Source organism: Euwallacea similis, chromosome 36 (genome assembly GCF_039881205.1).
Source record: "Euwallacea similis isolate ESF13 chromosome 36, ESF131.1, whole genome shotgun sequence".
Taxonomy (NCBI): Eukaryota; Metazoa; Arthropoda; class Insecta; order Coleoptera; family Curculionidae; genus Euwallacea; species Euwallacea similis.
This window is the reverse complement of record NC_089644.1, coordinates 647,215-672,013: the sequence shown is the minus strand read 5'-3', so window position 1 is coordinate 672,013 and position 24,799 is coordinate 647,215. Positions and strand designations below refer to the sequence as shown.

The following is a 24,799-nucleotide window of genomic DNA, read 5'->3' as shown; positions in this document are numbered from 1 at the left end:
TTTTCCATTTCTACGACATGCCAAAGTCATATTTACAATTCGATTTTTGACAACCATCATCAACTACGTTTCTTTTCATATATACAGATGCGAGCAAAAAAATAGCTTCACCTATGCGCTTGCAGCTTCAAGTAGAATATTTTTCTTCCAGTTGAGATTATTGAAATTATAAATACAACACGTTCTTTGAACACTTTTAAGAACTATCTACAAGTAATTTGACGTTAGTCTGTCGTATATTAAAGAAACATTAAGGAAAGTTAGAAGAAAACACAAAAACTGCTTTATTTGGAAATTAAGGTTCTCTACATACTTTAAATAATTAAATTTACAACAAATAATTCTACTTTTTTCATGTATTTATAAAAATGTACATTCAATATTTGATTGTATGCCCTTTTGCATTTAAAACTGCTTGACAACGATTAGACATAGAGACGATTAGTCGTTGACAGTACTCTACAGGAATCCGATACCATTCTTCTTGAGTGATGGCCCACAAATCTTTTAAATTTGTCGGTTTTCGGGCCTTAATCTGCTGTTTAAGGTATTGCCAAAGGTTTTCGATTAGATTCAGATCTGGGAATTGTGCGGGCCAACTTATAACATTGATGGAACTTTCGGTGAACCAGTTTTTGACAATCTTCGCTGTATGCTTAGGATCGTTGTCGTGTTGATAAACCCATCGAATAGGCATATTGTCCTCAGCATACGGAAGCATGTGGTCCACCATAACTCCCAAATATAACTCTTTTGTTAAAATCCCATCGATTTTCACAAGGGGGCCAACACCATTCCACGAAAAACATTCCCAGATCTTAATGTTTCAACCTCCATCCTTAATTGTCTTTTTCGTATACTTAGGGTCGTAGGCAGTACCTGGGGGCCTCCGAACTAGTCCAGAATGGTCTGAAGAATAAAGCATAATTTTACTTTCATCGCTCCACAGTATGTTGCGCCATTTTTTCTGATCTTCTTTCCCAGTCCATTTTAGGTGATCTCGAGCAAATTTTATCCTGTTTTTTAAATGATTTTTTTTAACAAGGGCACTTGACGCGGGCTTCTAGTAACTAAATTTTGTTCGCGTAACCTTTTGAGAACTTTCTACACGCTCACATTCAAATTAATTTCTGTAAGAATCCCTTGAGCACTCATAAATGGATTCCGCTTCGATGTTCTAATTATGATTCGATCTGCGTTTGGGGTGGTTTTCCTCAGCCTTCCTCTATTTTCTTGTTCCGGAAGGTTCTTCATTGCATTTTGAACCATTTTTAAAGAACATCCAATAATTTTGGAAATTGCTCTTAACGAATATCCTTCGTTTTTCAACTTTCGAATTAACTTTCTTTGTGAAGGCGTACAATGCTTGCCACGACCCATTTTTTATAATAGATACTAAGAAAATTACACTATTAAGTACCGAATATTAGTTCAAAGAATAGTAGAGTACTTACCAAAAAAATGTTAAGAAAATTTCAAAAATTTCGACAAAATTCACTTTACAAACTTCAAGAGTGTTTTACAGCAAAAAAACAGTTCAACAGAAATATTTAATTTATAAATTACTCAAAGCTTTTATAAGGATGAAAACTTCTATGGATATACTTAGAAACCTACCTGGAGCTAATTCAAACGTCAAAACTTCCTAACCTTACTTGGGTTTTTCCTAATTATTAAACAAATGAACGAAAAGTAAGTGACGCTATTTTTTGCTCGCATCTGTATCTGTATATATATATATACATACAGGGTGGCGCACTTTACCTCCCGTCTCCTATAGCTTGGTTATCATTGACAGTAGGATTTCGATATTTTGTATACTTTACCTGTGTCTTAGGACGTACTCCAGGAAAATTTTTCTAATTATACAGGGTGTCCCAAAAAAGTGTGACGATACCGAACTTTTTTTTTAATGGAACACCCTATTTTTTTTCACATTTCAATGCTTTCTATGATTGTCTACATATTCCTAAAATTTTGTTAAGATCGGTTAAATAATACCAGCGAAAAAAATTACATTTGCGCCTCTAGCTTGAAAAAATAATAAAAAATAGAGATAATGTCTATGTAAAGAAACTACTCAAGATGCTTATTAAGCATGGTTTAATAGTTTCATTAAAAAAGTTTCGATGATCGATATTGTACAGGGTCTTCAAAATTTAGCGTCACATTTTTCAAACTTCAAAGTGTTTTATTTTTCTTATTTTAAATTGGGACCCCCGTATATTTTAATTTAGTTCGATGTAGAATTCAAAAACAAACATTTTTCGAATTACATGTCTGTCGCAATTCTTAACCCTTCGAGAGTTGTTCGCGGAAAACCATTCCAATAGTAATTAAATTGATTAAAAAACTACGGTTGCTATGACAAACGAATTATTTATAGGACTTATTTTATAATTACAAATATCTTGCAACCATTATACATCTAAAGTATGTGTTCGAATTTTTTTTTCGAATTTGTTCAAAGCCACCTTCGATTTTTTTATGAATTGCAGAAGATTACAAGACCTTCCATAGTCGTCTTAATTTGTGTCTTCAACAGAACGGAGGACATTTCGAACACGTCAACAAACAAGAGTGTTTCAGAGCTATAGAATCAAACTTATAGGGATTGTTCAGTGCAATAATAGAAGACATCTGAGTATAAGAACCCGTGTCCACAAATGCCTCCCTAAGGCCTTATGATGATTTATAACAATTATATGCACAAATGTTTTTATCGGAGTTTTAGTAAGTTTCATTTTAATTTATAAATTTTTTATTTAGTATAATTTTGTCACTTAATATATACAAAATAACTGACAGTAATTGTTCAAAATGTCGTCTTTGAACTTCTTTGCGCTTGTTTAAACGTATGTTTAAACATACGTGGTTTCTGCGAACTTGGTTAAAAATTTGGTAATCGTTGTAAACGACTTCAAATGCCGCAGAGATTCGTGCAAATCAGGTCTTGTTCTGTTTCCACTGACGTTTCATCAATCAAAGACTTTACAAGTCCCCACAAAAAAAAATCTAAAAGTATTAAATCTGGTGATCTAGGAGGCCACGGAATTGGATCACCTCTGCCGATTCAATGTTATCCGAACTGACGACGTTCAAGAACGACATTTTGAACAGTTACTGTAATATTATTTTGTACAAACAAATTAACATAAAATGTACTTAAACTCGATAAAACACATTTTTGCATATAACTGTTTTAAAGCATCGTAAGGCCGTAGCGCCTTATGGAGACATTTGCGGACACGGGCCTTATACTCAAATGTCTTCTATTGTTGCACTGAACAATCCCTAGAAGTTTGATCCTATAGTTCTGAAACACCCTGTATATTAGTTTTACAAGCTACTTTGAAACATTTTACAGCAAGTTTGTAGGAAAATTGTATGTTTAGCTTTACATCACCAACTTCATAGTGTCTATTCAGGTAACATTCTTATTATACCGGCTTGTAAAGAACTAAACAATTACAATTAGAATCATGCGATTTTTTGTCTTTAATTTCAAGAATTCCATACTCCTTCTGTGGGATTTTTTCTTGAGAATCGAGATTGACATAGAGAGAATAGAGGCTTTCAAGGAACTTCCAAATATCTCCCTCGTTACCAAAAAGAACTTAAATGAACTTATATGTCAGCCTACAATCATTTGAAGGGCTGACATAGAAGATATAGGAGCAGATGTAGAAATAGGTATTGACTTTACATCAAACCTGTTGAATAAATTTCCTCAATTGGGAATAAAATGTCAATTTCAAAGCTTTCCAGACCAAAAGTTCGGTTTTCTCATCGGAGATTAGAAATGAAGTGTTTAAATGAAAAAAAAAATACAAACGGCAACTTTTAATTAAGATTTTGTATTACTCACTAATGCACATAATAATAACAATGATCGTAACAAACAATACACGCTGATTTTACCCCAATTTACCAACAACAAAGAAAGAAAAAATCGATTAAGGACAATACAATTGTCATAGCATAAAATGATTCATCGATTATCATTATTACAAAAACCGTAAAGCATTTGGTTATTCACCGCATAACTTATTGATGACGATTAACCAGTACCAAATAATTAATATTTATTCACTCCAATCTACCACTATTTACCGTGAAAAATGCGTGTTCCTTTCATAGTACTAAATTATGGAAACACACCCAAAAGAGAAAATCCAGCCGAATGCAGCATTTACATGTTAATTCACATGATTTACAGACAAAATATCACGTTTAAAGCGTAAGAGAAATATAGTGACCAAAGACAACGATGTGATGAAAACATTAATTATCAACTGGCAATCAATAGCAATATACAGGGTGTTTGGCGCATGAACAGACATTTTTCTTTTAATTGGTGGGGCCGTTGTAATTAAAATTCTTGTGGATCGCTGTATCAAATAATGATTTATTTTAAACAAGAATTTATTACAGAATAAATTGAAAAAAATTCTACGCTGAGATAATTACAAACAAAATAATTTCGAGGGTTTAAATTGGAGATTTTGGGTACTTTAAAAAAAAAACTTTAAAAAATGATCTTCTCAGTAACTATAACATTTAGGACCTAGCTTATTGGAGTCAAAAACCTTGCACACGACGTCACCAATCTACAAAAAAATGTTACGGATCACACGCCAAACACCCTGTATACGATATTTTGATTCAATTGTACAGATAATTGTGTTCAAGGCAAAGTGGCACATATCAATTACAAAAAGCGAATATTAAAAGGAGGTGAATTTATTTAAAAAATGAAAGGTATAATTAAATTGGCCCAATTAATGAGTTAAAAAACGCAGATGCAAATTATACCACACTGAAAAATAACTTACCGTCTGGTAGTTCCATCCCTACAAATGTAACTGAACCCTCTTTCATGATTTCGATCCGGCGCACAAAATGACACTTTTTCGATGGTTTGATCAACGATGAGTCCTTTTGTGTCTTCCTCTACCACCCTTAAGCCATCGCCACTCACGTGAAGAACTGCCCGAATCGGTCTTCTTCTTGAACCCTAAAAATTATTTAACAATAAGAATTTCAGGGAGATGTATGCAACGACAATTATCGATCATTTTTAGAAAGTTTACGTGCATGTAAATTAAATTGTAGGAGAACTGCATGAGTGTAAAATTGTCAAAAATTACACAAGGTGTCCTATTAACAATTTAACTCCCATCTAATTTCCTTATTTTTGACGTTAGAAAAAACGTTCAAACGGGGACCCCCCTTCATTTCAGGAGTAGTACTTAAAAAATGGACTCGTCTCCCGTTCTCCTCTCCTCTACTCCTCGCCTATGATCCCCCCGCACGTGACATAAACTTCCTTATTTTAAATTGAAATCCTCAATTTTTTAGCGTTTTTTAATTTCTCGTTAAATTTTAAGGTCAGTTGATGTAAGATGTTTTATTTTTAAAATTAACCGTTTTCGAGTTATACCGGAAAATTTGAACGAGGTGAGTTTGAAGTTCAGCTCTTAAAATAACGGGGGGCTCCTTTGAACCTTTTTGTTAGTGTCAAAAATAAAGAAATTAGATGAGGAGTAAGTTGTTAATGAGACAGTCTAGATTAATTTTAGTTCGGGTTTGGATTGGGATTATGAGTGCATTTCTCGGAAAATATTAAAATAACCGTGAAATCTTGAATAAAATGCAAGGTGTTTATCCAAGATTTTTTCATCGTGTCTATACAGGGTGAATCGTAAGGAACTGTACATACTTTTACTATGGAACAAGATTGCTAAGAGGAATATCGAATGAGCATTAAAAATTTGTTCGCAATTTTTATGATCATTATACAGGGAGTTTTGCACACATTTTGTCAAAAAATAGTTTTGGTTATAACTATGTAATGCCAGTTTATTTTTTTTATTTTTTGGTGAAACATTACAGTTTTATATGAGTAAGGTAATTACTCAGTTCAAAAAAACCAGACCGTCTTCAAAAAATTTAGTAGATTTTTTTTTCAGATTAAAAAATCATCCTGTATACGAATTCTTGACGAAGTGCTATGCACATTTGCTAAAGGTTAAATAAACTAATAGTTATAGCCAGTCATTAAATTTAATATACTCTTAATTGCTCTGTAAAAATACGAAGTTTTCGAAAATGCTACGGTTTTGGACATTTGGATATACCTACCATCTTTATATTGACTACACTGTATTTCAAAATCAAATATTGCAATTAATAATAAAACGCAAGATTCTGCAATATTTAATGGAATCATAGTGGACAAAATTATTTGAAACATACCTAACATTTTAAAATTAAAATAACAAGAGAAAAGAAAAAAAAAACTTATTTTTGCAATTGTTGGAAAGTAACTCAAAAAACTTACATAAGAAATGAAAAATTCGTTACGTACTATTACCAATTATTAGTTAAAGATATTTTCAAAATGAAAACCTCCAGATTCTATACAATTAGCACAATCAGGTCAACAATAGTAAAAATAAGTTTTCTTTTTTTTATCTCGATATTTTAATTTTAAAATGTTATGCATGTCTCAAACAATTTTTTTCCACTATAATTCTATTAAATATTCCAGAGTCTTGCGTTTTATTGTTAATTGCAATATTTAATTTTAAAATACAGTGTAGTCAAGATAAGGTATTTATGTCCAAATATCCAAAACTGTAGCATTTTCGAAAACTTCGTTTTTTTACAAAGCAATTAAGAGTGTGCCAAATTTATTGACTGGTTATAATTATTAGTTCATCTAACCTTTAGCAAATGTGCATAGCACTTTTTAGAAAATTCGAATACAGAGAGATTTTTTTTAGTCTGAAAAAAACCTACAACTTTTTTGAAGACGGTTCTGGATTTTGATGAACTGTGAGCACATTATGTTACTCATTCACAACAGTGTACTTTTTCACCAGAAAATGAAAAAAAAGCAAACTTGCATTACATAGTTATAGCCAAAACTATTTTTCGGCAAAATATGTAAAATTCTCTGTATAATAATAATAAAAAATACGAGCAACTTTTTAATGCTCATTGGAGTAATCTTGTTTCACAGTAGAAGTATGTACAGTTCCTCATGACTCATTCTGTATAAGGTATTTCTTATTGTAAACAGCTTTAACATCCAAGTTTTTACGTTAAACTTTTTTTCTAGTCTCTACAGGGAGAGGTCTATGTACCCTTTAGAGGTGTGACACTCTGTATATTCCGCACCAAAAATGTAGTTTATTTTATCTTGCATAACGATAAATCATTTTAGATAAGTAACGATAATGAAATGTCAGGATGACTTGTTTAGTGCAAGACTAAAAAACCTGTAGGGTATGGCTACAATGCGATTATCGCTTTCAACAACTAAATTGCTTAAATGGGCAGTTTAAGGTAGGAGGGGAATGTTCGCTGCGTTTCGCCGGTAATTAGGGCAGCATGACGACGATATATTGGGTTGTTTAAAAAACAATGTCGGTTTTTAACCTTAAACTTTAACTGTATATATATCAAGTAAAATAAAACTTTATTGGCCAAAATAAGAACCATTCGATTCAATACACTTTGACTAACGAGATGCAAGTTTATTTATGCCAGTAACGTAAAATTCCGGAGTTTTGGAAGCGGTGAAATCATTGAAGGCATTTTTTGCTTCATCTTAGTTTCTAAAACATTTACCCTTTGAGAAGTTGTCCAAATATTTCAAGAATTGGTAGTCACTAGGCGAAAAGTCTGCCGAATATGGAAGATGTGGAGAGATTTAGTAGTCCAACTGGTTTAATTTTTATAGAGTCAATTGTGCGACGTGCGAACGAGTGTTGTCGTAAAACAGAATCGGTCCTTTTCTATTGACTCATGCTGGATGATGATGTCGAAATTTTAGGTGCATTTCACCAATTTGGTGACAGAATAACTCTGCCGTAATACTGTCGCCTAGATTCAAGAAGCTGCGATGGTTGCTACCAGACGTAGATCATCAAACAGTCATCGTCACCTTCTTTTGGTGTAACTTTCACGTTAGAAAATGTTGTGGGTCTTGATCATGATTTAACAATTGACTTGACCGCCGTCAGTTGTCGTACAATATCCATTTTTCAACGCACGTCACAATCCGGTTAAAAAAAAGGATCATTACTGTGTGCAAAATGAGCGAACACGCAACTTGAAAACGATGATTTTTCTGGTTTTCGAACAATTCGTGTGGAATCTCCTTATCGAGTTTTTTTGCCAAGTTCTTTCAGATGGTTCGAAATTGTTGCAATTGCAACACCTAAATTTCTTGCAAGTCCTCGAACGGTTGTACGAAGATTCGCCTCCATGAAAGCTTTAAATTATCGATGGCCGTCTTTTGTCCACGGCCTTCCTCATCTTCGAGCATCTCATCTCCATCGCGAAATTTTTGGAACCAATGTTGTAGCGTACGTTCGTTAATCGTACCTTCGCCGAATTCGCCATTAATGTTACGACTTGCTTTCACTGCTTTGTGATTCAGTTTAAACTCGTATAAAAAAATGATACATAATTGCTTTTTTTCCATTTAACTTATCAAATAAATGACCACGTTGTTTAAAATTAAATAATGAAAAAATTCTCACAAAAATTCAGAGTCCTTCTTTGGGAGCTAACACAATCCGTATATGGAAAATTACAAATTTAATATATTTTTGTTTTGTGGAAAAAAATCTGACATTGTAAAAATATTTTCAACCTGATGTGACTTCCGGCTAAACCGGATACTGACCCATACTTCATTTTTTTAAATGGAACATGGCAGTTTTTTTTAATAAAAATAAGTTTTGTGTCGAAAAAAAACATAAGTTTCAAAATACAATATAGTACCGATTCTCAACTGCTCCTGATTTATTTCGATTTTTACGACCTTTTCGAAACTTGTAAAGCTTTACTAAAACTCAATTATTTACAAAACTATTTGACATAAATTGATGAAGTTAATTTTAAATTACTGGAAAATGAACACATTTTTATAAACAATTAAATAATTAAGAAAAATATTTGAAAAAGTTTTTGAAAAAAAATTATTGAAATTTAGAATTTTTAAATTCAAAAAAGTTATTTTCTTCAAGTAGAACTCTAGAATTATTTTTGCACCAATCGCTTAGTAGGAAAAAATGAACAAATTTTATATACATCATAAGTATCAAAAATTAATACTTCTTAAGAAAATAGAAAAAAACTATAAACTAATTTATACTGCACAGATAACAGACCCGTCAGTGATCTATTATACAAACAAGTTGCCTGATGTTTATTTTGTTTTTTTTTTTAGTTTTAGTTTTTTTAGTTCATCAAAAGGTTTCTTTCTGAGTGCAGAGTTGATGAATATGCCAAACCATACTAAATTTTGAACCAGGTGTTTTATTATGTCCACAGAAAGTCGGGAACGTTCTGGATAGCATTCGATAAATGTTATTACTGTTCACACTACGACTCTGTGACATTCTCTGTTAATTACCACTGAATTTAAATAATCTCGATTAGAAAAACCAAGTTGAGTCATTTCGCCAGGAGGAACACAAATTATCAACAATTTTACTCAATTGACAACTCTGGATTAAAAAAACAAAACCAACAATTAAAATAAACATTAGGCAACTTGATCGTGTAATGGATCGCTGATGTGTCTGTTATTTGTGCAGTATAAAGTAATATAGAGTTTTTCCGATTTGCTCAAAAAGTATTAATTTTTGATACGTATCATGTATATCGTATTTGTTCATTTTTTCCTAACAATCGAATAATGCAAAAATAATGGTAGAGTGCTATAAGGAAAAAATTATTTTTTTGAATTTAAAAATTCTAAATTTCAATAAATTAAAAAATAAAAAATTTTCAAATATTTTTTTTAATTCTTTGATTTTTTCTAAAAATCTGTTAATTTTGCATTCATTTAAAATGTACTTCATCAATTCAAACAGTTTTGTAAATAATTGAGTTTTAGTAAAGCTCTACAATTGTCGAAGTTGTATTGTATTAGTGAAACTTATGTTTATTTTCGACACAAAACCCATTTTCACTAAAAAAACTGCCATGTTCCATTTTAAAAAATGAAGCAAGGATCAATTTCCGGTTTAACCGGAAGTCATATTAGGTTGAAAATATTTTTACACTATCAGGTTTTTTCTACAAAACAAAAATACAAACCTCAAAAATACATTAAACTTGTAATTTTCTATACGGTCTGTGTCAACTGTCAAAGACGAACCTTATATAGAGAAACTCGAATACTTTAAATTGACATAAAATATGCATAAAAACGATACAAAGGTTCTGTCAAAATAACGTCAAATAAAAGAGATTTATAGAAACCGATATTATTTTTTAAATAATCTAATACTATAACATGTGAAACAAATATACTGTAACTGTATATACTGTAACAAATATACTGTACGCTCTATAAATATGAAATCATTATTAAAATGAAATTCTCTGGTTGGAATTAAATTAAGAAATTAAAATAAATTATCCCTGGTATATAAAAAAACGGGAACTAATTCCCAGACACATTCCCATACTATAGGTCCGAAAGTCTACACCCTTGTCTAGCCTAATAACCTGCAAGGTCCCTTTCGCACCCTCCTTTCTATAAATAGCGTACCCCTCGAATAATATTACATAAGAATTTATACCTAGCTCCTTCAAAATTGCATATATATCTATAACTTTGTTTGCGAGGGAAACTTGGGATGCTGTGTCCCTAAATTTATACCTTTTCCTATAGGACGATTAATTTAGTAAATTAAGGCCCTGTGGGAAACCTAGCCATACAGGTGGGTCTGATATCGATAGTTAGACATTATTCCCAAGTGAACAAGATGAATTTTACTTACACTGCCAACCCTGAGTACCTTGAGAGCTTCTTCACACACCTGCATCCCCCTGGAATCGAACACTTCCACACATCCCAAGTACTTAACTGCGAAAGTGCAAGTACCAGACCTTAAATGTTGACACTAAGTTTAATGAAATCGAAAATTAATATTACACTTACCTCACTGCGGCTTCATCTGCTGACCACTGGTGAGGTTTGGAGCTTTCAGGAACTCGATCCTTTCGCTTTCGAAAGGAGTCCCGAAAAGACCTACGAAGTCGGTCCATTTTCCGAGGGGAGCGCAAGCTCCGTCTCTGTAAAGAACCGAAAAATTTTGAGCATTCAACATTCCCACCCACGCTGGTCTTAAACAAGTTTTCACTTAAGGCACTACGTTTACGGTTTACCGCTTACTACCTGGTTTTCTTTAATGATCGCTCCTTATTAGTCGTAAGAATTGTATGATGCTACAAGCGAATATTTGGGATTTGAAATTGATGACCAAAATGAAGTGACCAAAACCACGATGCATTATGCCGTATTTTGTGGTTGTTGTGAGTTGACCGTTCGCGATTTTGAATCATCTGACAGAGACGTACGTCACCTGATGAAGAAAGTTAGTAAAGGTAATGGATTAGAGCCTCATTTGCCGAAACGGGGAGCAATAACTATAGAAAATAATGGGTCTAACCATTTCCCCTAGGTCTAAGTCTTTAGGTGAACAGTCGTCAAAACTCTCTTTGTTTTTTTTTCTTTCAGTTTTTACGGAGAATAATTTGCACTCTTTAAGTTGATGAGAGCATGTTTAAATTTAATTTATTCAACAAATATTGTTAAACTAAAAAATAAAGTCCAAATGCTGATTTCCACCTCAAAAAGTACAAAAAACATAATTTGAATGCGACACTTATTTGAGACACCCTATATATTTCTCTATGTATTTAAAATATACAAATTGATTTTAAACTACATTTATATTTAATATACTTCCGCATTAATTATAAACTACATACTCATGGGCGCCCTGTGTACGCAGGTTGTTCACGGTAACTAAAAACTCAAAAATTCCAGAAATTCGCTTACGATTAAAAAATACATATTCTGGAATTATTTCCACATAGCAATTTTAAGAGAAAGTTGAACATTTTTCAAGCAGTAATTTTGACTTATACAGGGTGCAACAAATTCGAGTCTATGTATGGGAATCTCGGAAACGGTAAGAGATACAAGGTCGGTTTACTCAGGATTTTCTTACAGACTCCATATTGGATTTTTACAAAATTGAAATATACATGAAATTTCTTTTCCAGTGATGTATTATGTTCCAGTATTTTAGTAGATTTTAAATGAATAAAAGTAAAAAAAACTATTTCCATCTAAGTAATCTTGAATTGCCTTTGAATTGAAGAACCTTGTTAAGTCAACAAACGTTTTTTTACTATCATTCATATAAACTCCATTAAAATACTGGAACACAATATATCATTGAAAAGAAAATTTCGTTCAGATTCCAATTCTATAAAAATCCAAGATGGCGTGCATAAGAAAATCTAAAGTAGTCCTTGATATCTCAAAAAAAATTATCGTTGAGTAAAAATACCAATCACGTCAGTAGAAAGCCAGACAAAAAGTGATCTAATAATGTTTCATTATCAGCTTTCTCCAAATAATGATTTTCAAGTTTTTGGACAAAAACGAAAATCCTAATTTTTGGTTCTTATCGGATATTTCTGAAAATATTCGTTTTTTTTTAAATTCGCAAATGAATTATTGTTGAGCGTCAAAATACGCAACTGTGCCTGCATTAAACGACTTAGTATCTCTTACTGTTTCCGAGATCCCCATACATAGACTCCAATTTGTTACTCCCTGTATGCAGGCTGTCTCATAAAAAACGGGCGAAGCTATAACTCAGTTATTTATAAACGGATTTTGATGACCTAAAAACCAAATCAAATTATGTCAGACTACTAAATAACGGCAAAGTTGCTTTTTTTTAAACTCAGCTTTTGCTTTAGGTATCAACTTCAAGATTTTAAATAGAATTCCGTATTTTTTTAACATTTTTTGATAGAAAGTATTTTTCTGAATTTGATGATGTACAAGTTAAAACAATTTTTAACTTAAAAAAATCGAAAAATGTTATTTCTTTGAGTGCATTGTCTTGGATATTACAAATAGCTTTTTAAAAGATCCATAGCTTCGTAAGTTGTCTTCCAAACATTTAAATTTATTACGATTAGATACTTCTCTATTAGGAGAACGGGTAGAATAAAGACATACTGTTTCAACGGATTTCTTACTGCTTTGCAAATATACTTGAAGCGTATCTGTAAATTCACTGTTCATTTTTAAATATTTTCAACTGAAATTCACACTTGATAATTATCACTAACAATAACATTAATAACTATTTTTATTGTACTGAAGAACTAATTTACAATTATTAGACTTGTGGCGTAACCGCTCTCAAAAAATTATGAAGAAGGATGATGTGGTTCCAATGGTTAAGAACGGTTTATTTTGTCCCTTTCTCACTGAATCCTAATAGGCTCAACTCGTCCATGATAAGATGGGATCAAAATGCAGACGACCATAGGATAACACAGATGACCCCATGGCGATATAGGTGGCTACATAGCACATATTTTTCAAACGTTTTCGGTTAAAAATTGTTTTAGTATTAACTTGAAATGCATCATCAAATTCAGAAAAGATATTTTCTATCAAAAAAACTTGAAAGAAAAAATGGAGTTCTATTTAAAATTCTGAACTTGACACCTCAAATAGAAGAAGTTGAGTTTTAAAAAAATCACCTTTAACGATATTTAGTAGTCTGAACAATATCATTTTTTTGGTTTTTAGTTTACCAGAATCCGTTCATAAATAACTGAGTTATAGCTTCAACCGTTTTTTATGAGACAACCGGTATAAACTTGTTTGAACCTTGCTTAACTCTGGATACCTTCAGGGAATTCCTGGAGCCTGGGAAATTAAGTTTGGAGCACCTTCAGTTTAGACTAACACTCAAAAATAGCAGAAATATAAAAGTAACTAGTTCCTCAATGTTTGTCAATTTTTTTTACTTCGTTTTGTGCCTATTGAACCATTTTTGTCGACATTTCCGTTTTTTATGGACCTCATTTAAGAGTTTATATCCACATTTTGCGTAATTTGTTGAGATGAAGAAATTGAAAAAAGGCAACTTTCCTAATTCAACGAATGCTGCATATCCAAACAGTTTCTGAAGTGATAACAAACAAAAACCGTTGGCGTATATTTTATAGCGAACATTTTTGAGGTTCCATGAACCTTATACCTGCGTTTTAGAGAATTGAACATTTTTATGAATAAGTTTTACCTTATAAGGGATGTACAAACTAAATCTTATTACACCTTCGCAAGGTTGCGAAAGGTTGGTCATGGCTATAAAAACACATTGCTATGGTTGCGATTCCGATGGATATTTGATTCGGTTTTCAGTCTTGGTTTCACCAGGTAAAAAAATATTACAACATAATTTCAGCAAATCAGTATTTCATGATCATAATAAATATCTAAATAATCTTCAAGATGACGATAACTACATACAAAGCACTTACGCAGCTTCAAGACAAATTACCCATAAAGCTTCAAAGTAAAGTAAGTACTCACGCAGTTTCAAATCATATTAGCCATGCAGGTCCACTACAAAGTAAATACTCACGCAATTTCAAGTCAAATTTTCCATGCAGCTTCAAGGCAAAATCCTCAAAGTGGTAGCTTTGAAGTACACTTCTGTGTTATACAATTTGTCACAAAAACTCATGTACTAATTAGCAAAAAAAACTCTGACGTGGGTATGAGAGAGTACCTGTGTTTAAGAAAAAAGCTCGTACTTGCAAAACTAGCTAACTAACAAGGTGTAAAAAATAGGTTTGCGTAAGATCAAGGCGATGTCGGTTTAATCATATTATGCGTTCGTTTTACTTACGTAACAGCTTTCTAAAAAATGTTGAAGAGTGCGTCTACGCCCACAACCAAACAAATAGAATAGAACTATAGAATAATACGGAAAGTATATATTATAGAAGGACGAATAGAAAGGAATAAAAAGAAGTGAAAAAACAATAAACAAAAAGTACGAATGAAAAAAATTGAGGTAAAACTTACTAATAACGGGAACATTTTCCAGCCAGACACTCCAAGCTATCGCACCAGTAACCAGCTGATTATGGTCTTGCTAATGCATAAAGATTGCTTACTGAGGCTTCAAAGTTAACATTTCTAGCACTGTTTTCGTACTCCAAAGTCGTCAGTCGGTTTATAATACCGCAATAACTGCTTAAGTCTTAATATGTAGATAAAGCTGATGAACCCGTGATTTTTATTACACTGATTAACAACGTAATTGTTGTTACTAGAGGTGTAAAGTCAGTTTGAGGTAGCAGGTATTGTCACCTATAAGGGAAAAAAGGAACCACCAAAAATGGGTAAACAACCGTCATTAAAATGAGTAATAACTGTCATTCATGAATGAGCAAGAGATATTGCAAGGTGAAGGCAAAAAGGAGACACTCTCATAATGATCCATGACGAAGGTTTAAAAAACGAAAAATAAAAGATTAACAAAAAATAACAGACAAATAAATAATAAAATAACATGAAACACAAAATTTTTCTTTTTTATCCCCGACGAAACATGAGGTACGTAAGTGGCAATGGCTCGCTTCTCTGGCCAATATTTAATGAATATTTCTGTGAAACTCATTAGTTACCATCAATTATTACAGAGGTTATTGCTTAAATGCATCTAGGTTTTGTTTTTCAGTGATTATGACCCGGAATTCCTTTCCAATGATTTTACACACAAAGAACCTGTCTGTGTGATTCTGGTACCCACAGCGGTGAGTCACACAAGTTCATTAGAATTTCGTCACAGTGGTTTTCGGATATACATACCTTCAGTTTCTTGTTAAGAATTTTAAATAAGTAATTTATGAAGAGACTATGAACGGTTTATACCTTTAAGTCTTTGACAATATGGTTTAACAGCGTGGTTTAACAACATGGTTTTACAATGTAAGGCACAGCCCTTCTGCCACCACTTTAAAAATTAGAGAAATGAATCGGAGTGCCTTTTTCCCTTTTAATTGCAGAGCTAATAATAATTTTCATAAGTCAGACGATGGTGAATATTTGCATGTTAAACACGTGGCATTGACGTCACTCACACATTGGTGGTTTATTGGATCTGCTATGTGTTACACAAATTTCAAATAAAAGTTATAAATATTTAGGTGATATCCTGCAGAAAAGATGAAATTGGTGTAGAAAAATCAGTTACTGGTGACGGGCTGGGAGATCAACAAGAATTTTTTTTAGAATTCGCTTTTAAATGGTTCCTGCAGGATAAGAGAATTTACAGCAAATGGATAAATCAGAATAGAAATTGTTGTTAATTATACGTACATATAAATACAACATACATTGATTGAGAATTGTGAAACAAACGGCTCCAACTCAGATACCAATATACATATCTAAATCAGACACCGAATTATTAACCCACATCTGTTAACTATATGAATCGACAATATGTTAAATAAATTCATGAGTTCGCGAACAAGCCTGGTGCCGACATTCTGGGCAGTACTAACCGTTAGAATATTCTGGATGAAAATAAACGCAATCTAAGTACTTAATAGTGAATACCCGTGGAGACCAACCATCTGGTTAATGCAACTGCGAAGGCCAGCGATATCCTATGTAAAACAACATTAATATAATTTCGAGTATACTTTATAAAGATTAATTGCCAGCAAATTAATCGTCGGTTTACCATAATTCAGTCAAGTAGATTAAAATATTTCGGGATAGTCGTCGCCTGGCCTGCTACGTAATGTTAACCCAGCCTATTACGTAGTGTTAACTCGGCCTGCTATGCAATGTTAACGCCACCACGGATAGACAATCATTTTACAGAAAAATGTGTTGCAACCGGTGAACTTTAAATATAGACTATAAAAGCTTGATAATCGTTCTAAAGCTCGTGCATCGCTTTAGAGCTCTTTAAGTGAACTTTTGCTTTTTATAATAATATACAGAGTGTTCCATTAAAAAAACTCAATTTTTAAAACTTTTATGTGGTGGTAAAAATTAGTATCTTATAGTTTTATTAGTATCTTCTGATTAATCTTCTTATTGACATTTCGAAAGCGGTAAGAGAGTATCTGAAGACATCAGAGCTACTTAAACTTGTTGAGTAAGTAGCCCTAGGCAGGGCCAGTTATTTCATATTGACCAAATTGTCAGAAAATGATCTATATTCATTACTCCCAATTCTCCACGAATGTACATATTATATCAGGTATTATCGACTGTTGCGTACCAGTAGTTGTTCTTTATTTCTTCATTGTCAATTTTTCAACCTTCGGCTATCTGCTAGGTTAGTTTACTCAAAGGTTCTGTGAACCATAAGTCAAAGCGTTATAATATTCCTGTTAGTCAGTCACGATAGGAGGTGATTTTATCGATATTATAGTCATGATAGGTAGGTGCTTAGTTAATGCACCATTTACCTAAGAATTACGTCTTCCCCGAATTCTTTTTTAAAGTATTAAGTATATGAAGTCTAATGCTGATATATTTTTTTAATGTTTCGTAGACGTGTTTGAGGGCGAAATGGCTATTGGCAACGGCTCCATGGGGTAGCAGGTTAATTCAGGTTAGCTAAAGCCCTAGTTTTATTGGGGTTCTAGACCAGGCTTCCAAGAATTCTACCTCACAGGGTTCAACTCTAATTCTAGTTCTAACTTGCGAACCACCGTAAGTTGAAAATGTTTTAATAATAATTAATTATAATCAATGAAATTTTATTTATTATTAATTGATTATTAATAATAATTGTTATTTTTAATATAATTAATAATAATCAATTTTTATTTAAATTTTTAATAATAATCAATGAAGGAAAGATTTTTGTTACGTTTTCTAGCGTTTCGCGGTTTCGTCCGATTCACAGTCCGCAGATCGATTGATATGAGATTACTCGGCCTTCACACATCAATGAAGTTGCTTTAGACAAAATACTATACCCACAAACAATAAAAAATCGACAAAATCGGCAACAGGAAGTCAAAAATAAGTAGGTGAGTAAAAGTGCATCTAAAGAAATGTTAAGGTTAAAGCGAAGGCTAAAATGAATACATTTGCTTGAAAACGACTAGAGGGGCAATGTCACAAAACTTTTTCAAATCAGCATGAAAATTCTCATGGAATAAATTCAGAAAACATCACAGAATCTACCTAAAATTTCAGAATGGGTATAAAAATAAAAAATGAATAAAGTATCAGTTAAAGTCATTCATAAAATCTATACAGGGTGTTTCTTAATGTCGTGCCAATATTTCAAGATATGATTCTTCATGTAATTTTATGAAGAAAAGTTCATATGAACTTGGGGGGCAATGGCTCAAATTTTTAGCTACAGGGTGTTGAAATTTTTCTTTTTAAAACGTTATTTTTAAATTTCTCAAAAAGTACTTTAAATTTACTTTCAACTTTGATGTGTATTAATAGGACATAAAACCCCGTATTTTAATAAGAACAGTAATTCTTTTGCTCAACTAGTGGCATCCCTGCATACACGTCTTTCGATATTATTTACAAAGAAAGTGACACGCCACTGACATTTTTTCAAGGTAATATTTTTTCTGGTTAAGCTGGTTAATTCTACATGAAAAATGCCTCTTACGCTTTTCTCATTAGACGAACTGTTCTTGATCAAAACAATAAAAATCCTCTTAATTAATTTGTTTGTTTAAAGAACCTATTAAAAGTTATTATTTTATATTGAATATTATGTTTTATATCTTATTATAATAGACCTTTTTGATGTAGAATTAATCAGCCTAATCAGAAAAAATATTTCCGCAGAAAATGTCAGTGGCATGCCACTTTCTTTGTAAATAATATCGAAAGACATGTATGCAGGGATGCCACTAGTTGAGCAAAAGAATGACTGTTTTTATTAAAATACGGGGTTTTATGTCCTATTAACACACATCAAAATTGAAAGTAATATCTAAAGTACTTTCTGATAAATTTAAGAATAACGATTTGGAAAAAAAAATTTAACACCCTATAGCTAATAATTTGGGTCGTTGCGGACATATGAACTTTTCTTTATAAAATGATCTAAAAAATTACACCCTGAAATATTAGCACGGCATTAAGGAACACCCTGTATATCTACATTGTATCCCACGCGCCCGAAAATGTAATTTGCAAGGTTCTCTAACCTTCCAAAGAATCTCGCTCTGGAATCCACTTGGCTTCGCCCTGCAAAACACTATTTTCTGGTCTTGTAACGTAAATAAGCTCATAAATAATTATTACATGCATGCGTGCGGTAAAGTTACACTTTATCTTATAATAATAATAATAGAGTAGCAGGACACTTATTCACAACAATGAAACGACAGCTTTAAACTTCTACTCCCACTTCCACCTTAATATAACTAGCTCACATATTTAACTTCAAAATTGTGCGACTAACGGTTATTAATGTGCTACCAACCCAGTCCCTCGGATTAACATCAGTATCTTTAGGGCCAAATTGTTGAAGCTTTGGTAACTCTAGTTCTGATAGGCAACCACAGTTTCCATGGGAACAGATTAAAAACAATCTATTTCCAAGTTAACCAGAGCTTAGTTAAATTTGGTTGAATTCGAATAATTTGGCCCTTAGACGACTAAACAAATGACTATTTTAACCCACAGTTCCTCCAACCACCGGACCTTACCGAATTTGGGTCGCCAAATTTCGATACATCTCGCCGGTCTAGAGGGATGTGATTGGACGGATGATTTCCCATTTGTCAAAAACGAAAACAAAAAACAATTAAACTGTCATTAAACTCCCGCAGCGAATCACGAATCACACAAAACGGACCTTTTCGTCCCGAGTCTGCCAGGGAGCAGATGCGCCGATGCACAGATGCTCAATGACGGGCGGAACGCATAAGAATTTATTTTTTAAGCCGCACTTTCAAAAGTTACAAATGGAGGAAGTACACTTTGAGCCTCGAGTATGGCGATTGGAAAGAGCTTAGAAACTGCAGTTATATTATCAGTCGAAGTAACGATATCCTTCTTCCTTGCATACCGGTCGTCCTTGAACATTCCTGAGGTCAGCACACCGAAAATATCCACTGCAGTAGCACGTAAAATGGCATTGAAGTACTGTGTAACAGTCGTTACGCAATTAAAACTGTCCCATGTACTGGCCGTTTATTACAACAGTAAAATTGGATTTTTGGAAGTCCTTGGAGTGATGTCGATTATCCGTTAGACAGGCAACGCTTGATTCACGAACCACCTTCTAGGGCTGATAGTACCAGTACCAACGGTCAGCAAAAGTGACAGAAAAACGAAAATCCGACTCGTCCACGTAAAACCGAAGAAAAAATGTCGAAGAAATGGGCCCAACGGCTCATGCAACCTTCACGCGACCATCGCAACCATCGGGATGGACTGATGACGGTTAGAGTTGAATTCATGCATATTCCCTCTTCCCGCATAGCAGGGGTACTATCGGATCTGAATATATAGACTAAGGTAAACGCACCTCTACCACGTTAAGCAACGGATTTGATGACACTTAGGTATCGACCTTAATAAAAATACGGCGGATGGTATTCTTTTGACCGAGAATACCAGCACAGAGTGCGCGAGAAAGATGCCGATGTCATTTTTGTCGGGGTCGTACTATAGGCAAGGTTGAACATGTTCGGGAGATTTCGGCTGGTTTCGGGTCGAACAACGTGGATGGTAGCGCGTATTTTTTGTCTTGGATTGAAAATGTGGTTTGCGGTGATACATGGTACTCAAGTACGGGTTCCGACTAGCGGTACGAATGAGTTTCATAGGTAGGTCCGCTGCACAGTGAACATAAAAATGATTTGCAATAAGACTGGCAATAATGAATTTTGACCCAAATTGCTACCGAATCGATATTTTTTAACTAGCACTTCCGGAATTTGCGTTTAGTTTTGATGTACGCCCCTGAAATTCGTTACGCGCACAAACCCCACCTAAATTATATACATACTTTTCCTGAGATCTATGTACGTTCACATTATCACAAATAAGCGCTCGGGAAACCGTTACGCGTACGAACCCCTACAAATTCGGCTTTTTCTGTGCTTATCCGGGGATTTACGTTTACAATATCACAGATAAACGCTCGTGAAATTCGGTACGCTCGCGAGTCCCGTGCGAGTTCTTAAAAAAAAAAAACTTAAAATGGTTTGTTTGACACATTAACGATCATAGGAGATTGAACAGATATGCCGTGTGTCCCTAATTTTGTGGCCAGCCAGCAATTCTCTGAATAGCAAATTTCGAGCTTCTGGCCAAGCCCAATAAAAACACACTTGTTTTTTTAAGGCAGCAATAAATAGCTGAGCAAATGTTAAAAATAAAGAAAATCACCAAAACAAAACGTAACTCAAGTAGGTAGTGATCTACAATTTGAGCATTTAATGCAGATTCTTTTAAACTCTCTTTTAAGCTCTTTGTTGTTCTTAGTTTTCTTCATTTTTATTATTTTTTAAATATATAATAGGTAACGTTGGGTGGTTCCACATTCTCCTTCTATATAGTGATATACGCTAAGCGAGCAAATATATTCCACGAAAAGTAAAACATTTTAGAAAAAAACGTAAAGATTTTTAGAAATATAAGTCAAGAATAAATTATCTCTTCATATAATATTAACATCTGTAAAATTCGTTAACATATTTAATAATCATTATAAAAAATGTATCTTCCTGCGATTCAAAAAAGTGGCCTTTTGATGACACAAAATAGGCTATAAAGTGTTTTTGTTAATGTCTTGGCTGTAAAATAACACTAAATTTAATACATACTCAACAATAAAATATTTTTGTACAGTCTAGGAGGTAAAAATCAAATTAAATGAAATTAAAAAAATCACATGAAGTCAAGTGAAAAAAAAACAAATAAAGTCAAGTGGAAAAAACTCAAATAAAGTCAAGTGAAAAAGAAATCAAATGAAGTCAAGTGAAAAAAAGTCAAGCGAAGACGGAAACGAATCCGTCTTGTTTACTTGAAACTATTGTTCAACATTCACTATATATTATACACAACATCGACTGAAAAAATTAATACTATCCCTGAAGAATTTGACTTTGAGATAACAGTTTTTTTAAAATAAATGGTGAGAAAGGTTCTATGCAAAAGCAGGCAGGACGTTTTTGTAGCCCTATCGAAACTATACAGGAAATAACATATTTCGGGATTTACACAGCACAATACCTCAACTATAAGAAGCACCATTAACCTAAATCTTATTGATGGAACATCCCGTTGATTATGTTATTTTAAGATAAGTGAAAGTCAACATAGGGGCTTATGTTCATTCTTATCACCGGTATAGAGTTGAAAACGTGAGTTCTCAATTCATCGTAATCAATATTTTTCGACAAGACGATTTATTACTAAAATAAAAAGGAAATGATCAACAAAAAGTTTCAAATTATCTAAACCAACATGAACATTTGGTATTTCATGCAATTTTGAATTTAAAGCACGGATCGTCCCACACAATCAAAAAGACAAGTTCTCAAGAATCATCAAACAAGTTCAGTAGAAGTCAGCATTGGAAAATCTTAAGACGGATGATGCGGTGACCAGCCATTGTAAAATAGTTGAACTCCAAATAGGAAAAAACCGAAACCACAACCACTTTTACCACCAAGCTAATGCTTAGCGGAATTCCGGATATAATGAAAGAAGCTAATTAAGGTCCTCTTATAAATAAGCCAAAGCAGCAACTTAAAGTATTTTAATTTGAAGTAACAAAGGAAATAGAAACGAGGTAATGTGCATGGGCTAACAAATATGTTACGCATGTGCTCATTAGTTGTGAGATTAAAAAAACGATAAAGATAAGAGATGTTTAGATGAAAAAAAATGTCATTATCTCACTATCACTTAATCCACTCTGGCGCAAAATACCTTCAACTCACATTTACTAACTTAAAATACTAGCTAACTGGTCCTACCTTTTCAGATCTACCAAACACTAACAGTACCTTCTTCATTTTAAGACGTGTAATTACACAGATTGGTTGAATATCCCTCAACTTCGATGATTATGACTCTCCAGGTTCTGGAACATTGAGGCAACATGCCTGTTCAACTGACACGAAAGCAAAAAGTTCTTTGCGTGATATTTGTTCCTTACTTGGTAAATTTCTACCTCTGAAAATAGCTATAGGAATCGATGCTGACCTTATAAGCCCACTTGGATTATTTATTTACAATGGGGTCAAGTGTGGGGGAGTTAGAGCTAAGGGGACGAGTGAAATAGAGTTTTAATAATATTTTTCCCAACAGAAAATGCTCACATCATTACGTAAGATATGTCATATTGCCGTTGCAAACTTGGACGTTTTATTGAAGGGGAAAACCCCCTATAAAAACCATGCCAAAGAACCAACTACGCATTGGTGGTGTACTTATTTAGTCAATTAGGTATTTAACGTACTTAATGAGCCATTAAGTAATTTAGCAGAGTGCTAAATTTAGATATCAGCAGAGATTTTTTTAATTTAAAATCGAGAACTTCTATCCTAACCCGGATACGCAGGAACTCCCATGCAGGAGGAAAGAATGTCCCTGGCACGAAATGATTTTTCTCATAGCAGCATCCCCCTTTACTTAGTCCTAAATTTCCCTATTTACACACAATCCATCGATCACAAACGGTATAACGATAGGTATATTTATGCATGGGAATTTCGAACAGGTTCAGAGGGGGGCCGATTAGTCGCCATGGAATTATCCCACGGTCTCGCCCCATGTAACCGTTACGGCATGCCCTTGTTTAGAGACCATATAAACGCCGATACTATTCCGGTTTTTGTGAAATGTCGCATATTGTGTATATAAAGGTGCTATTGGGTTATATAAAAAAACACGGGATCAAACTAGGCTGGAGATTTTTGGTTTTTAAGATGGTTCTGAAACAGGAAAAAAGTGGGCCATCAGGGGTTAGATCAAACAGCAGCAATCTGAATGTGTTTTTAGAAAGGAAAGTTTCTATATTTAGAGAAATTCTACGGACTTTCTTGAGCCGGTAGGAAAACATTCTAATATCAGGACGGAGAAATGACCCAAGTGATTGGTGCAAAATCTAGAAAATGAAGGCAAGACCACTTTCTGAAAAATCAGTATGAATGATGCATGTGAAGATAGGGTATCACCCGAAGATCTATAAAGAAGCCTATGGGAAAACACCAAAAAAACTATGTTTACCTGTTTGATCATACGTTAATTGAATCTACAAATCACGCTTTAATCAACAAGTGCACAGAGACCTTACCACTCACCACCTCTAGCTGATATCTACTCAGTTGATAAAGCGTGAATATTCCGAATTTAACCCTAAATAATAAACAAGATTATATCCGTTATCCCGAGCGGAAATTAAACAAATTGCGATAATTTAGGTTAGCAGTTTTTTCAATTTAAATGAGCGATACGAATCTTTAATAAACGTAGAATATGCAGAGCTAATGAAGAGATCGGTGTGAAATTACGGTGAAAGTGAAATTCATAAATGAATTTTCTTCTTGGGGCCCCAGAGTCCATCAACTGCAAGACGATGAAGCTGCTTAAAATATCCCCGTGAGGTCCTGAATGTAATCCATAGATATCTCTTCTTCTACAGTGTGGGGTAGGCAGGACGATGCAGATCAATAATCAACAAAAAGTTTGCGGATTGATGAGAGCATGCAATGACCGTGTCGGTCTGATTACTCGATTTTTGGTTAAGCTGAAACCTATCTTTAGATCCAAAACCTGCTTAAAAGGACTAATTCTCACCAGAGAATTACGTCACCCGGAAAGCGGACCAGACTTCCTGGATGAATTATATTACTGGACGAATGTTTATGTGGCGCTCGTCGTAAACGGCTCTCCTTAATAATAATCCAA

At 33.5% G+C, this 24,799-nt stretch overlaps 1 protein-coding gene across 3 annotated transcripts in view; it reads right to left on the bottom strand.

The window, feature by feature from the left end:
- numb (NUMB endocytic adaptor protein) overlaps positions 1-24,799 on the bottom strand; it is a 37,659-nt gene that overhangs the window by 12,299 nt on the left and 561 nt on the right. The window contains exons 1-4 of one of the 3 annotated variants that reach the window (XM_066404858.1): positions 19,579-20,499; positions 10,973-11,106; positions 10,812-10,920; positions 4,836-5,017 (exon numbers count right to left, since the gene is read on the bottom strand). In XM_066404858.1, coding sequence (XP_066260955.1) covers positions 4,836-5,017; positions 10,812-10,920; positions 10,973-11,106; positions 19,579-19,650 — 497 coding nt within the window. In that variant the 5' untranslated portion in view covers positions 19,651-20,499. Of the gene's footprint in view, positions 1-4,835; positions 5,018-10,811; positions 10,921-10,972; positions 11,107-14,944; positions 14,969-19,578; positions 20,500-24,799 lie in introns of those variants that run through there. The other 2 variants (XM_066404859.1, XM_066404860.1) reach the window with 2 other exon arrangements.